Raw genomic sequence first — 17,348 nt, forward strand, 5'->3', positions numbered from 1 at the left:
TATATACCAGTGTCGCTTATAAACTAATCAGGTTAGGCACACTTCCGATCCTTAGACTTCACTTAAAGCGTAGTGAACGAGGGAAGGAGTGTCGATTTGATACGTGCCCAAAGCTTTGAGTTAACGTGGTTGCTAAGCAACGTCGACTGTTGGGCGAAGAAAAGCGATTCAGTTTGAGAAAGAAGGAAAAGGAAAAGCACAAAAAAAGGACATGGCTTTAGAGGTGAGATTTTTATACAACACAAGTGATGTTACTTCTATTAACGTTAGTTTAAAAAGTTGAATTAAAAAGTAGCTCCCAAAAACTAAACTGGGTGAAAACTATCGTGTTTACAATCTCCTTAAGTACGGTAACGTGAACCGTTAAAGAGATGTTTACAGTGGATCCTCTTAGCGTAGTCAGTACAGGTTGAAGTGGCAAGTGAGTGTATGTCATAATTATAGAAAACATTTCCATTGTTATGAATTAATAAATGGCTATATTTTTTTTTCAGTTGTGGAAATTGTGGCTTCCATAGTTTACAAATGTAGAAGTAGAAGTATTAGAAAATGGCCCAACATTGCTTGGCCACACTGAGTTCAGTATAGCCACACTTTAAAAATTGGCCAGTTTTTATTGCCAGATTGATAAAATAAGTTCACTCTCAGATGATGAGATTATATGTTATATCTGGGAAATATTGATACTGTCAGTAATATGTCTGAGGTCATTCCATCTAGTTGTCAAACAGGTTTCCGGCACCTCCAGGACTTGCAGACGAGGGCCTTCAGCGGACAAAGCGGCAAGTTCAACATCCAGATCACCTCAGCCTCTCAGACTCCGATACAGACACAGAGGATGACGATGTCCGCGAAACTGGGAGCGATTCAGAAACAGAACCAAACGAAGCCCCTCAAATGCAGAGTCGCCTCTCCGTCCAGGCTCCAGCACACTTTCCTGCCAAGAAAGAGGACTCAGGAGATCAAACCCAACCCAAGACAGATGGAGACCTCCACATACACTCAGTGCTGTGAGCACCGGCCTCATTCACTCCTTAAAGGCAAATCCAGAAAGCAAATTTTAGCCAAAACTAGTTTGCTGTCTGCAGCTTGATTCAGTAGCTTTTTTAAAATAGACTTTCTTATGTGGTTCATGACACTATAATACATACTTTATCCATAAATATAGACAAATAGTCGTGGTGGCTCTCTTTAAACTTTAACTCAGTCTGACCAAATTTTTGGCCCATTTTTTATATAGCAGTGTGTCAAAACAACATCAGAAACCATATAAGGAAGTCTGTTTAAGAATACCTGTGATGGACTGGTGACCTGTTCAGGATGTTTCCTGCCCAATCCCGATCCTAGGGATTTTCAGTAAGCCTGCCTCAGCTGAGTGAATAGGTCTGGATGGGCTATAATGCTTCAATAGATCAGTAAAATATACTGGAGCCTGGCTATTAAGCACTTTAAATGTCATAAGACCCAGCTTTGGGGTTAAAGCAAGACATAACAGGAAGGCAGTGTAGATGAGAGTGAAATGCTCAGACTTTCTTTTCCTGATGCTGTTACGGCGAGCTCATTACGACCACAAACTTATAACAAAATATAAGTATCTTTATTTAAGCTTTAAGTATTAAAATGTTAGGAAAGGTTATCTAGGGGAAAGATTTAGAGTGATGCAGAATTAAAAATAAAGGCGACTCCAAATCGGACATAGCCAGCATTCTCAGCTCCCAAAATCTTACAATAGGAAAAAGTGGGAGAGAGAAAGGGACACAAAGAGAGGGAGACCACAGGACAAGATGTTCTCTCAACATGTGGCCCTAAACACAACTCTCAACCCTTCTTATAGCTCCTCTCCTAATTACACACAGGTGTTGTCAAGTTTAGCTCCAACTCCACCCACTGGCCTTACCTGTCACTGCTCGGCCAGCAGAGGGCGCAAAAGGGGTTGTCACAATGCATATGTCTTATTTTGGATCTGCTACATTGAGTAAGTGAAAAATCTTAGCAATATTGCTTACATGGCACTCTGGTGGTACGCTAGCATCCAGGATTATACCAAGGACCAAGGTTTTTGTTTGCACAGAAATCTGCAACCTTATTTCAAATGAACTTGAGGTGCACCCTCAATAATCCTGTTTTGAATGTGTCTGAGCTGACACCTGTCCAACGGGCAGATGGAAAGTTAGAAAAACAAAACCTGGGGCCCTAAAACAGAGCCTTGTGGGACACCATATTGCAGTCTGATGTAGTAATGCAGTTAAAACAATGCTGGCATGTGTCTAGAAGTTTCATTCCAGTACGTTTTAGCTACATTACATCTCCAGAGCATAACTAAAGAAGCAAAGATTGGTCAACAATCATGTCTTGGCTGATTCTGGATTCATCCTAACTCCTGTTCTCCATCTATTCCAGAGAGTGTGGCTGTGAGGTCATGACATGTCAGTTCAGTAATGATGGATCACTGCTTGCTGTTGGGCTCTGCGATGGTTCCATCAAGGTTTGTTGCAGATGCTAAAACACAATTTTACACATTACTTGAGACTTTCAAGGGTTAATGACACATGGAACCATGGAACCTTTTGATTGTTGTTTAAATCTCACAGGTGTATAGCACCGACAGCGGTGAACTGACCCAGACTTTGAAGGACAGCAGCAGTGTTCTCTCAGCTTTGCCTGTAACCAGCCTGCGCTTCACCCAGAGTGGGCAGTCACACTGCCTGCTACTGGCCACCTGTGAGTACGTCTACACACACTTTCTGTCAGTTAGGATCAACAAAACAGACTGACTTGTTGACTGATTAATTTAAATGGAAAATGCTGTACAGTCTGAAGCTGAAGAGCGCAAAGAATATATGTCGCAGAAACCAGCAGGGATCTAAAATAAGTTAAAAAAAGAGAACAAGTTGTCTATAGCATATAAGGGAAAATACGAGCGAAAAATATGAGCGAAAAAAGAAGCCTCTACCAGCTTCAGTGGTGGGGCAGCCATGTTGGCTGCTGCCATCCCAGTCCCCTACTGGTATTTGTCCATTTTAACACCCATAGGTGTCCAAAGAAAAATGGGGCATTTGCTATGCACTGCATAAACTGATACGTTATTTTCAGATACATTACTTCAACTCACACCAGATGAGAAGTGGATGTAAGTGACCTCACATACCCATTTCCATGTCATTTTCATTTTGCTTTTAAAAATGGACCAAAGTACAGGTAAAATTCAGGCTTCAAGATGGCTGCCACTGCTGTTTTAGCGATGCTAATGTACTTTTGTCCATGTCTATAGATAACAGTGTGTCACACAGTGTCAGAAACAACATAAGCAAGTCTATTTGAGTTTACTCAACAACTTCACACAGTTTGAGGTTAGTGTGTGATGATTTAGATGTACAGTCACAGTATGTAGTATAAGCTTCCACTACATGTTAGCTTCATAGTTTCAGAGAAGCAAACTTCATGCACCACTGACTGCAGTGCCTTGTGATGAGGAGAAAATTGTGTAAATTAAATATTTTTTTTACCAAGCAAAAACATACATTTATACATTTGTAGTGCTGTGGCCTTCAGCTGGAGAGAAAGCTCTGGATACAACTGGCCTGTGTTTCCTATCTCAGGGAGAACCGGGAGAATCAGCAACAATTTACAGCCCTCTAATGCCCTCTCATTCTTATAAAAATAACACTTGACAGGAAGCTGCTTTTTATGTTAAGTAACTGGTTTATAAGTCAGTATGGTTGGCTGAGCAGCAATACGGTCAACAGTGGAGTTCAGTCTGACCGGCTGCCAAAGGCTTTCTGCATTGGCACACAAACACTCTTAGGCCCCTTGCAGAGCAGCCAGCGGTTCAAAGAACCTTCAGAAACAAAACTGACTGGAAAGCACTGGATACTAGCAGTTGGTGGGCATGCTAAATCAAAGGCTAAAAGGAGGACATCTAGTATTTCGAAGGATATTTTCCACCTCACTGATCTAATCTCCTCTAGCCTTTCTCGTAATCGTATTATAGCTCATTACAACACAGATTTGAATCAACAGAGCCTGAGAGGAAAGCTGAAAATTCTGGACTGTGGTCTGTAGAGGCCATGATATTGTAGTGAGGTTCCATATTCAATATAGTAGTGTAGAGTAGTAGTAGCATAGAGTGTCTCTCCAGGGTAGTATAGTAGTGTAGGATGTCTCTCCACATTCAATATAGCAGTGTAGAGTAGTAGTAGCGTAGAGTGTCTCTCCAGAGTAGTATAGTAGTGTAGAGTGTCTCTCCACATTCAATATAGCAGTGTAGAGTAGTAGTAGCATAGAGTGTCTCTCCAGAGTAGTGTAGTAGTGTAGAGTGTCTCTCCACATTCAATATAGCAGTGTAGAGTAGTAGTAGTGTAGAGTGTCTCTCCAGAGTAGTATAGTTGTGTGTAGTGTCTCTCCAGAGTAGTATAGTAGTATAGAGTGTCTCTCCAGAGTGGTATAGTTGTGTAGATTGTCTCTCCAGAGTGGTATAGTTGTGTAGAGTGTCTCTGCAGAGTAGTATAGTAGTGTAAAGTGTCTCTCCACATTCAATATAACAGTGTAGAGTAGTAGTAGTGTAGAGTGTGTCTCCAGAGTAGTATAGTAGTGTAGAGTGTCTCTCCAGAGTGGTATAGTTGTGTAGAGTGTCTCTCCAGAGTAGTATAGTAATGTAGAGTGTCTCTCCAGAGTGGTGTAGTAGTGCAGAGTGTCTCTCCACATTCAATATAGTATTATAGAGTAGTAGTGTAGTGTCTCTCCAGAGTAGTATAGTAGTGTAGAGTGTCTCTCCGCATTCAATATAGCAGTGTAGAGTAGTAGTAGCGTAGAGTGTCTCTCCAGAGTAGTATAGTTGTGTACAGTGTTTCACCAGAGTAGTATAGTAGTATAGAGTGTCTCTCCAGAGTGCTATAGTTGTGTAGAGTGTCTCTCCAGAGTAGTATAGTAGTGTAGAGTGTCTCTCCAGAGTGGTATAGTAATGTAGAGTGTCTCTCCACATTCAATATAGTACTGTAGAGTAGTAGTGTAGAGTGTCTCTTCAGAGTAGTATAGTAGTGTAGAGTGTCTCTCCACATTCAATATATAGTATTATAGAGTAGTAGTGTAGTGTCTCTCCAGAGTAGTATAGTAGTGTAGTGTGTCTCCACATTCCAAATAGTATTATAGAGTGGTAGTGTAGTGTCTCTCCAGAGTGGTATAGTAGTGTAGAGTGTCTCTCCACATTCAATATATAGTATTACAGAGTAGTAGTGTAGTGTCTCTCCAGAGTAGTATAGTAGTGTAGAGTGTCTCTCCAGAGTAGTATAGTAGTATAGAGTGTCTCTCCAGAGTGGTATAGTTGTGTAGAGTGTCTTTCCAGAGTAGTATAGTTGTGTAGGGTGTCTCTCCAGAGTAGTATAGTAGTGTAGTGTCTCTCCAGAGTAGTATAGTAGTTTAGTGTCTCTCCACATTCATTATAGTATTATAGAGTGGTAGTGTAGTGTCTCTCCAGAGTAATATAGTTGTGTAGAGTGTATCTCCAGAGTAGTATAGTAGTGAAGAGTGTCTCTCCAGCATAGTATAGTAGTATAGAGTGTCTCTCCAGAGTGGTATAGTTGTGTAGAGTGTTTTTCCAGAGTAGTATAGTAGAGTGTCTCTCCAGAGTAGTATAGTAGTGTAGTGTCTCTCCACATTCAGTATAGTATTATAGAGTAGTAGTGTAGTGTCTCTCCAGAGTAGTATAGTAGTGTAAAGTGTCTCTCCACATTCAATATTGTAGTGTAGAGTATTTTGGTCTCTCAGTGAAATGAGAGTGAAATGAGAGTCTGATATATCACTGGAACTAACTAGCTAGCTAACAAGATCAAGCCTGAGCTCACATGTAACATTAGTAAATAAAGTGGTCTAAAAGATACAGAAGATAGCTCCAAAGCATCCTACAAGTTGGTAAGCTTGATATGATGTGTATTGGCAGAGCAGCAGAACCTCTCAATTAGTACATTTACCACAAAACATTGATATATGAATATTTTGTGTACAGATCCATTCTTTTAGGGATACTTGCTTTCATGTCTTCAAATAAATCTGCAGGGAAATTTGTCTACACCTCAAAGTTCAGTCTTAGAAATTGGTTGCATTTTGTATTTTCTGATGTAATCTGGGTCTCTGTGGTAACCAGTCCATTGTTCTTCAGAAAGTGTGGTACACAGCACCATGTAGAATTGGCATGTAGTATATGTTTGGGACTCTGTCTCTCTCTCCTTTCTCTCTCCTCTCTCTCTCTTCTCTCTCAGATGCCAGTGGCAGTGTGAGGTGCTGGTACATCTGGGGACAGCAGTGTGTGTGGTGGCTGAAAGAAGCAAGGGATGGTGAAAGGATGCAGAGACAGACTCTTTCACTCTCCATCTCTCCATCCGGACACCAAGCACTAACCGGCGGCTCAGATTCGTTTATCTACCTATATGACCTCGCCACCCACCAGAGACGACAAATCTTTGGGGCCAGGTACCCTAAAAGACTTAATTTCTCATCATTCAATACAGCACAAATTTACAATGTTTTTAAACTGCATTGCATATGATTTTGAAATTGGATGATACCAGTAGGAATGTAGCCAGTTAAGAACCATGTTGAAATACATTTTGAAGGCATTTCACGATGTCCACTCAGCAGCACTGTCCATTCTCTCTCTGCAAAAACGTTCATTTAGAGCTGCATAGTTGGACAAGCTTTAATGGCAATTAAGTACATGTTATTCATTTGTCAGTGTTAAGAAAAAAACAGAAAACATAAAGTATATTTCCAAAAGTATTGACTCACACATCCAAAACATTGAATTCAGGTGTTCCAATCACTTCCATGGCCTCAGGTGTATAAAACCAAGCACCTAGGCCTGCAGACTGCTTCTACAGACATTAGTGAAAGAATGGGTCGCTCTCAGGAGCTCAGTGAATTCCAGCATGGTACCGTGATAGGATGCCACTTGTGCAACAAGTCCAGTCATGAAATTTCCACACTACTAAATATTCCACAGTCAACTGTCAGCGGTATTATAACAAAGTGGAAGCGATTGGGAACGACAGCAACTCAGCCATGAAGTGGTTGGCCACGTAAAATGACAGACCGGGGTCAGTGGATACTGAGACGCATAGTGCGCAGAGGTCACCAACTTTCTGCAGAGTCAATCTCTACAAACCTCCAAACTTCATGTGGCCTTCAGATTAGCTCAAGATCAGCATAGAGACCTTCATGGAATGGGTTACCATGGCCGAGCAGCTGCATCCAAGGCTTTCGTCTCCAAACGCAATGCAAAGCGTGGAATGCACTGGTGGAGAGCAGTAGAGACGTGTTCTCTGGAGTGACCAATCACGCTTCTGGCAATCCAATGGACGAGTCTGGATTTGGCGGTTGCCAGGAGAACAGTACTTGTCTGACTGCATTGTGCCAAGTGTAAAGTTTGGTGGAGGGGGGATTATGGTGTGGGGTTGTTTTTCAGGAGTTGGGCTCAGCCACTTAGTTCCAGTGAAAGGAACTCTTCAGCACCAAGAGATCTTGGACAATTTCATGCTCCCAAATTTATGGGAACAGTTTAGGGACGGCCCCTTCCTATTACAACATGACTGTGCACCAGTGCACTAAGCAATGTCCATAAAGACATGGATGTGCGAATTTGGTGTGGAAGAACTTGACTGGCCTGCACAGAATCCTGACCTTAACCCGATGGAATATCTTTGGGATGAATTAGAGCAGAGAATGTGAGCCAGGCCTTCTCGTCCAACATCAGTGCCTGACCTCACAAATGCGCTTCTGGAAGAATGGTCAAACATTCCCATAAACACTTTTAAACCTTGTGGACAGCCTTCAAAGAAGAGTTGAAGCTGTTATAGCTGCAAAGGGTGGGCCAACATCATATTAAACCCTATGGATTTAGAATGGGATGTCACCTAAGTTTATATGCATGTGAAGGCAGACAGGCCAATACTTTTGGCACTATAGTGAGTATGTAACTGAAAATGGCACAGAAGCCTCACCTACTAAATATAATGTCAGTTTGTTTCTGTATTTATTTGCCCACCCTTCACCTTTATCACAGCTTCTATTGTTTTCAGGAAACTCGCTTTAAGTTTCTAAAAGAAATCTGCAGATACACCCCCAAAGTTCAGTCTTAGAAGTTGGTCACATTTTCTGCTTTTTGATGCTGAGGTCTGGACTCAGTGGTGGTCAGTCCTTTGTTTAGAAAACACATGCAGCTTCTTTGTTTGATGTGTCCGTCTCCTTTTCTCAGTGAAGTTCTTCTTGACAGCTACACATCCTATCAGACTCATAGTGCTGAGTCATCTTCTCACTTCTCACTTTCATTTAAAAGAATATTCTCCTAAAAAATGGACAACTTAATTGCTGCTTTGACTAGAAATGAATAAATTAAAGGTGGTCTCTGACTCTTACAAAGCACTGTACTTTTTGACATATGAGGACTTTTGCCAACATCCTGTGATGCTTGTCCAGTTTAGCCACAGTTGCTACAAAAGAACATATTTGTGGGTGGAGTGTGGAAATGCCAGTTGTCTCAGCTAATTCCTTAAGATTAATTTAATATTTGATATATGTGAACGTCACAAGATGGAATGTTGAGATCAGTCCAAATTCAGTGAAAATAAAAATGAACATATCAATCAAACGCTTTTTAAAATGTGTCTGTATTGAACCTGCCGGTTGCATTTCACAGCGGTATGAAAACAGTGATGGACGGACACTGGTTACGAGTCATCGCTGTGAGTTTCCATCCTGAGAAGGAGACTCAGTTCATATCGGGAGGATGGGACAACACCATTCAAGTAAAAGTCAATTTCATTTCACTGCTGTCGGAACAAAACCTTGTATCTCCATTTTTCTCGTTTTTCCGTTTTTAACATAATTTGAAAATACCTGTGGGTCTTTACATTGTTTGTAAATTTCATGATGAGTGGACCAAAATAAATGGCACAAAATTACTTGGAAAACAATCTGGTTCCATTGACTTACATAAAAAGTAGAGTATGTTTTCTCCTTCTCTTGAAAAGTCCTGATTTTGGAGATATGAGGTTTTGTTCTGACAACAGTGATTTGTTACTTTATGGTACACAGTCTATACGAATCATTCTGAATTGGTTCAAAGAGTTGAAAACACACTTTACACTAAGATATTTTTGCTTTAAATAACCTTAATTATTAATTTGCTTTGAGTAACCTTAATTAGTTTTTTATTACAATAAATGATTGAACATTACATTTTGTCACTGCCGAAACAATCACAACACTATCGAAAATTTGCCAAATGTATCAGTTCGATAGTGATAATTTTGGCTACTTTTGACTCAAAAACACAACCAGTACATGACCAGCAAACACAGCTTTGGACAGTTGTACACATATAAAATCATATTTTCATTAAAACATAGAAAAAAACCTATTTAATTGCAGAAAGTCTGTGTTTCTTTAGTGATGGTTTCTAAATGTTCTCACTGATTTTTAAACTTTGGGACACATTTACTTCAAAACTATGGGATCTAACTACTCACCCTGAGGCCTGACTTCCTGCTCTAAAATGCAGATGCGTGGCTGATATAAGACTCCGCCTACAGACTAAAAGTTTGTTTCGGTGACATGAAATGTGGGACAGCATAGCGTAGAGTTTTTATTATTATTAATCATAATAATAATAAATATTACATTGAAAAAAAAACCCCAAATGTTAGTATCATTTTCACAGGTGTAAATTTAGGGGTTAGGTGTAACGCGGGGGAGCAACAAGGAGGCGGACACATATGCATAGAGAAGCGAGATTTATTGGGGGCAAATCCATTTACAGGGTCAAGATGGTCCAGGGTCAGGGAGCCAACACGGATAGATCGGGAGACAGACATGACAAGGAACACAGGTTAAACACAATGGAGGCCGGAAAAAATAAACACCAAACAATATCAAGCACTTCAAACAAAGACCAGTGAGAGACTAGGGAAAACACAGAGCTTAAATACAGGGACGGCTAATGAGACACAGGTGGTTAACAATAGGGTAACAGGTGAAAACAATAAAGGGCAGGGTCTGGAAACAAGGGGGCAAGACCGGGAAGGAAGCAAAACAAAAGCACATGGACCAGACCAAAACCAAAACAAAAGCATTAGGGTTTTTGACAGACACCTCCCAGTAAAAAGTGTCCTATAAATTATGTTTTTTTTATGTATGTACATTTTTACTATCTCAATTAAAGCCTTGAGTTTAATAGACCATAACATAATCCATGTAAATATCTAAGGTATGATTACTTAACTGTTTTCTTTACTGTGGGAGCTCATTTTGAACCAATTCGCTAGAGTGATCCATAAAACAAATGACGTGTTAATAAAATCAGTTAACATGATTCTTTTTTATATTTTTTTTTAGTTTTGGGACACAAGACAGCAACACTCTGTCAGGTACATTAGATGCAACAGTGTTGTTGGGACAAAACCTTGTATCTCTATTTTTCATATTTTGACATAATTTGCCCAACTTCCCTTTACAATGGCTGTGTTTACATGCAAAGATTTTTGTCAATCTGTCTGAATACACACTGATTATAGATTAAGACTGAGGTGTTTATGCTCACTCTGTTCAACAATCTGATGAAAAATCTCTTTACATGCTCACTACAAGTAATTAGATCCAAAATTACACGCATACATAGAGAAGCACATAGTGTAGACGTTACCATGACAACCAGCATCACGTGAGTCCAGAGTAAGATGAGCAGCAGTGAGCAGTGATTGTGTTTTTAATTGCTTTAAAATAATGTCAGACTCAGGAAAACGTGCTTCACATGTCCTTATTAAAGAAGGCTGAGAGGAAGACGGCGTGTTCTGAGACACATAAACTGGACGTCTGTCCCACTGCCGTCTTTTAAAGATCAGAGCATAAACTTCGTCTCCTCTGCAGTTTCTGCTCCACCAAGTTAAACGTTATTAACTTTCACTCTGACACGACGCACATGCAGAACGGACTTAAACATTCCAATAGGGAATGTAATCAGATACAGACATTTACACTGATATCATTCTTCTTTTCTTTTAGGAATTATTTACAGGATTATTCACCTTTTTCAATCAGACAGAGATTATATTCCGATTGGCCTCAATTAGATAACTCTATTCCGATTGAGGTGTTTACATGGACATATTCTATTCCAACAGAGCTATTAGTAGGATTATTAACTGATTATTAGGTTGCATGTAAACGTGGCTGTTGTTAAAAAAATTTGTGATAAAATGGAGCCACTAGAAATTGTCCAAAATAACTTGGAATAAAGCATTTCTCCATTAACTTCCATTAAAAATGATAGTTATTTCCTTCTCCTGTAAAGTTACCCATTTGGAGATTCAAGGTATTTTTTCAACAGTGACGATATGTTCATAAAACATTTATTCATACTGTGTTACTCTCCAGCCCTGTGACCTCTTGCATAAAACATCTTAAGCAGCTATTTTAAGACAAATGCTTCAGGCATCGATTTAAAGCTGCAATTTTAAATTTAAACATAATTTTTTTATTAAAAGTTCTCAAATTTAATCTTAGATTCTAAAACATACAGTTATGTATTTTTTTCCCTTTCCACCTTTTACACACCTCACTTAAGGTAAAGGAAGAACCTAAAGCCACTTTACTTAAGATCTTTTATGCAATTGACCAGTGGCCTGTCTGACCACCTTTCTACTGGGGTAATAATTTTGAGTATTATTTTATTTGAAGGCTGCCTACAAGAGGACTGCATAACACATGCATAAGCATTGAATAATGTTTTTAAATATTTAGGTATTTATGAACAACTTATGTCAATATTTGCAAGATGGCATGAGCTATTTTATGAAATAACTTACTTATATATAACAAACTTAATAATAATAAAGCATCTTTCCCAAAGCAGAAGACTAATTAATTGAAAAGACAATATCAGTTTTCCAAAAGTTTATTTTAAGGGCATCTCTTCATAAAGCTGTTCTTAACTAAGCCTCTTTCTTAAAAGTTCCATTACTTGGAAAGTGATGCATAATAACAGAGAACAAATGGTCTACAGTTTAATTCAAGGGCCCTTATATCAATCTGAGATAATCTTGCAAATTGCTTTTTAAATGCTTTATTCACCACTTATGTATGTTTCATAAGGTGCCTCTGCTGGTAGCCTTCAAATGAAGTGGACTCTCACTTGTTACTGTGTAAAGAGTACCTGTCAACAATTAAGCACTTACATAAAATAGATGTTTTCTCAGTAGTTCAGTTGTTTGTTATATTTCATTGTAATTTGGGTATTGAACTCTCATCTATCTGTTTCTAACTTTCAGAATGATATCTGGACCCCATGTGTGTGGCGACGCCCTTCATATCGACCCATTAGCCAATCAGATTCTCTCAGGTTCCTGGAGGAAACACAACAGCCTAGAGGTTTGAAGTGTAAACTCTATTAAATCCATTAAAAATGAAAAGGTGCAAATAATGAATTTGTTTCATAAAGGGTATTCCAAATTCCTAATAATATTTCGATTTTGCATCATTTGCTCTAAATTCAGAGAGGTATAAATCTCTGACCTCACAACCGTTCGATTGGATTATCCTTAAGAAACAATCTGTAACGCTGGGGAGCAGTGATGAGGCGGACGCACATGCTGAGAGAAGCGAGATTTATTAGGGGCAAATCCAGATTCAGGGTCTAAACAATCCAGGGCAACAGAGCCAACACGGAGTGAACGATGGACAGACATGACAAAAAGGAACACAGGCTAAACACAAAAACAGAGACTAGGAAATATAATGGAGGCCAGAAGATACAACACCAAACAATACAATACAAAGACCAGCAAACTAACAGGGGAAAACACAGGGCTTAAAAACAGGAACAACAAGGGGAAACAAGACACAGGTGGTTAACACAGGTGAGAACAATCAATGGCAGGGTCTGGAAACAAGGGGGCAGGACAGGGAAGAATCAAAACAAGACAAGACCAAAGGCTAAACAAAGCACTTGGAGGACTGGGAGGGGCCAATCGTGACACAACCCAAGACATCCTAAAAACTCGAATTTCCCCATGATTTACACTGAATACCAAGTGTGAAATATGGGATGTTTTTGTTTTCCTTTTTTCATAATTTAATTATTTTCTTGTTTATTGTGTGCAGCTATTAAAATACAAGCCTAAACTGGCCACATTTCATGCTAGCTACATTTACTTACACACACACAAATGTCCACCGTTATGAGAATTATGTGTAAAGTAAATCAAAGCTACATGTTTTTCACAAGAGTGAAAATATAAGACAAAAACTCCCTTTCTGCCAGCATACATGCTAAAAATGTTAGGTACACAGCTAACAAATAAACATTACATTAGTGCTGCCTTGTAAACATGTTATAACACCAATTTTCAATGTTTTATACACCCCATGATGCCTCAATGAATTCATTTTCTGTGTTCTTTTATTTGCATTTATTTCTCTTAGCTCACCAAACTTCATTCAAAGTTTGTTGCAGCACAATACAACTAACGACTTTGGTAAAATTTTAACCGTGAGCTAAATCAACTGTCATAATCTCAAATAATTGTGACTTTGTAATAATTGTAATGTACTGCTCCATATATGGGAACCTCATTGTTTATATACGCCTATTCACTCTACAGCAGTTTAGCCCCACCCACTCACACTGAAGTCAGAAGGGGTGTTTCAGCATAGACTGCTTTTTGAATGGGGCACAATACAGGGCCAATCAGAACAGAGAGTCCATTTACATCAGTCTTAAAGGCACAGTAACACACACAGCCTGTTTTATTCTAAAGGATAAAGAGTGATTGGAAATGATCATGTGAAAATTATTTATGACTACTTTTGGTGCAGATGTTTTAAGTGGACTTGAAGATGCAAGAAAAATGTAAGTTGTGGACTGTGAATGCATCATTTATTGAATATTATTATAATGAATTAAAACATTCTACAACTGACGGTTGAACTACCTTCTAATGCATTATGATATGTTTTTGATATTTTTTTACATCCCTGATATGCAGCTATCCTTCCTCCATATGCAGAAATGATGTAGTTACTGGCTTCTTTCAGGTCTGGGATTACGATTCTGGTAAGAAAGTGTCCGAAGTTCCTCAGGACACACATGGAGACAGCAAAGTAAGCGCGAAAGCATATTCCATTCAGGCTTTACAGTTATTTGTAGAAGAATGGACTGATTTCTGTTATAATCACCTCACAGATCTACACCTGCCACTGGTTTGGGCAGGACCACATAATAGCTGCAGGAACTCAAGCAAACATGCTGAGGGTCATTGACAGGCGCAGTTTAACGGTTAGTAGCATCAAGAGCATGCTAACGTGATCTAAATGTAGTATGCCAACTCGATTGTTTGTTTTTCGTCCCTATGTAGACGGAGTCCAAATTGTTTGGCTTGCCCTCCGCAATCTTCAGTTCTTCAGTGTGTCCATCCGGACAGTGGGCTGGTCTCATAGCGGCCACCTCAGGGGACAGAGTGTTTCTACTGAGCAGAAATCAGCATGTCAAAAAGCACCACCTCTGAGTTGCCTTAGCTTGGTAAATATCAGTGAAAAAGTGATATAAGGCAAGAAACAGTCTCTCCTGGTTTGAGCTTATATTTAGTCCAGTCGTATCTGATGTTGTTCATTAAAGCGTATTGCAGAACCTGCTGCAATGTCAGCATGAATCAATATAAAGCGGTTTTCTTTCATCACTGTCTACCACACATTTTCTCAGATAGGTTGTTTTGGTCTTTGCACAAGGCAAAGTAGGCATCTGCCAAGGGTCCTATGAAAATAGATTAGATGTACTGTACAATTTTATGTTAAATAACTCAACTACAAAATACTTCATTAAGTCTCCTTAAATCTCCTTGTTTCTACTCTCCTTGGCCATTTTATCAGCTGCACTGACCATATAGAAGCACTTTGTAGTTCTACAGTTACAGACTGTAGTCCATCTGTTTCTCTCTGATACTTTGTTACCCTGTTCTTCAGTGGTCAGGACCTCCACAGGACCCCCACAGAGCAGGTACTATTTGGATGGTGGATCATTCTCAGCACTGCAGTAACACTGACGTGGTGGTGGTGTGTTAGTGTGTGTTGTGCTGGTACAAGTGGATCAGACGTAGCAGTGCTGTCGGAGTTTTTAAACATTGTGTCCACTCACTGTCCCCTCTATTAGACATTCCTCCTTTGTTGGTCCACCTGTAAAGTCCGTTGCAGCACAGTGTGTTGATCATCCTCTAGTCCTTCATAACTGGTCACAGAACACAGCCCACAGGACGCTGTTGGCTGGATGTTTTTGGTTCTCGGTCCAGCAGCAACACTGAGGTGTTTAAAAACTCCAGCAGCACTGCTGTGCCTGATCCACTCGCACCAGCACAACACACACTAACACATCACCACCACGTCAGTGTTACTGCAGTGTTTAGAATGATCCATCACCCAAGCAGTACCTGCTCTGAGGGGATCTGATGTCTAGAATGTCTAGAAGTAAGTTAAACAGTCTGAATATTCTTAGAACTGTCTCAAAATTAGACATATATATCAACTAGATTTAACATGATTTCTATTGCCAAGGTATCAGTTTATGCAGTGGAGATGGTTTCATTACAAGGGAGTCCAGAGCTTTAACTAATTTAAGAACTTGCAGAACGTCCAGGGATGCCATTCCTATGTGTTGTCCAGAGCCACAGGATCACCAAATCCACCCCTGTGACCGTTAATGGCCAAATGATCCATTTTTTAGTCTACAGAATGGTTTCAGTCACTGTTTAACAGACTAACGCTCTCTAAGGTGCAGACATGCCATATTTTTATCAGCCCATATCATATCATATTTCTGCACTGGTGTATTTTTGCGCTCTTTGACATCCCTTTTACCCCCAAGGAAAAACTGTCTGTACATCATGTCAGTAATTAAAAATGGCCTGAGCTCATGACGTCTCCCATTTAAAAAATAAACATAGCTTTATTAATTTTTGATAATGAATATGAATTTTTGAAGATTCACTTGGGAAGTTCATGGGCTGGGTCACTTCCTTCACTTCCTATTTATGTTAGCTGCTTGTGCAAGGGAAATTAGGTTTAAAGGGGAATTCCACCCATATGTCACAATTTCTGGGTAATTCAGCCATTAAGAAGCCATTTGGTGTGAAACACTCTGTTGTAGAGAAATGAGTCAGAACTGTTCACAGTGGTGGTGATAGGTACCAGATGTCCACTTCTAACAGCTCCCTCACAGACAGTTTTTATATGAAATGGCCATGAAGGCACTGCCAGGTGTCTGAGACGTTGTTTTATGACTATTAAAACATATTTTAAAAACATTCATAGGAGGGAGACCTGAAGAACATTGGTAGGCAAAAGATTCGTCAAAGAAAACTTATTTTTTCAGATTGGGTACTATTTTACCATCATCCTAATGAGGACACATGTAGGTTAAGTACACTCTCAGAAAAAAGAAGTACTAAACTGTCTCTGGGTCAGTGCCCCTCTTGTCACTGGGGTGGTCTCCTCAAGGGTCCATCTCAGTACCTTTAGTCAGGGAACATAACTGAACCATAATCCACTGAAATGATATGTTCTAAGCTGTACTGACTCCACACCCCGCCTCGCCTCCAGATTTAAAACTTTCGGAAAAGGTACAAATACGAACTTTTCATCTGGAGAAACTGATTTAAGGCTCACAATCAGATCTTAAAACCACTGTAGAACCTTTGATGAACATTTACACTGTTTGTACCTTGATGAATGAAAAATGTACCTGAACAGAACCTTCATTTCTAACAGTGTAACAAGTCCAAACGAATTCCATAAGTCCGTAAGTTTTTCTACAATGAACCGTTTCACATCAAACCACTCTCTCAGCCTTTGAGTTACACCAGTATTTTTATAACAAATCAGTGGAATTCCTCTTTAAACTTGATTTGTAATTACATCGTAATGAATTCTCTATTGGGCAGATATAGAAAAGAGATTTCAGATAGCTCAGATTTCTTTACAGTGGTGGTGATGAAAGGAACCAGGGGTCACCATGACTGCAACACAAATATAGACATTTTATTTTCTCTTAGCCAATAAAGTTTCCCAAAGGTCTCTTCTGCAGAAATATGACTTCTCGTATGTGTTACATGTAGTTCCCTTCGAATTAACAGCGTGTTTTATGATCTACACATATCACTATACGCTTACAATTTACTGCTGAAAGCCAAAAATCTCAGACGCTCTTTGTATTATTTTATAAACGTAATGTTTCCAGAGCAGATCACTGAAGAGACGCCGTCTGTTTATAGTTTATAGCCCAGATTTGGGGAAAAATGGGTCGACTTTCAGTAGAT

At 39.5% G+C, this 17,348-nt stretch overlaps 1 protein-coding gene across 2 annotated transcripts in view; it reads right to left on the reverse strand.

Moving 5' to 3' along the window:
- Window positions 1-17,348, reverse strand: part of LOC108411007 (tectonic-3) — a 37,995-nt gene that overhangs the window by 17,268 nt on the left and 3,379 nt on the right. For both annotated transcript variants that reach the window (XM_017682364.2, XM_017682362.2), the window contains exon 2: window positions 743-937. In XM_017682364.2, coding sequence (XP_017537853.2) covers window positions 743-795 — 53 coding nt within the window. In that variant the 5' untranslated portion in view covers window positions 796-937. The remainder of the gene's footprint in view (window positions 1-742; window positions 938-17,348) is intronic.

Source organism: Pygocentrus nattereri, chromosome 13 (assembly GCF_015220715.1).
Source record: "Pygocentrus nattereri isolate fPygNat1 chromosome 13, fPygNat1.pri, whole genome shotgun sequence".
NCBI lineage: Eukaryota > Metazoa > Chordata > Actinopteri > Characiformes > Serrasalmidae > Pygocentrus > Pygocentrus nattereri.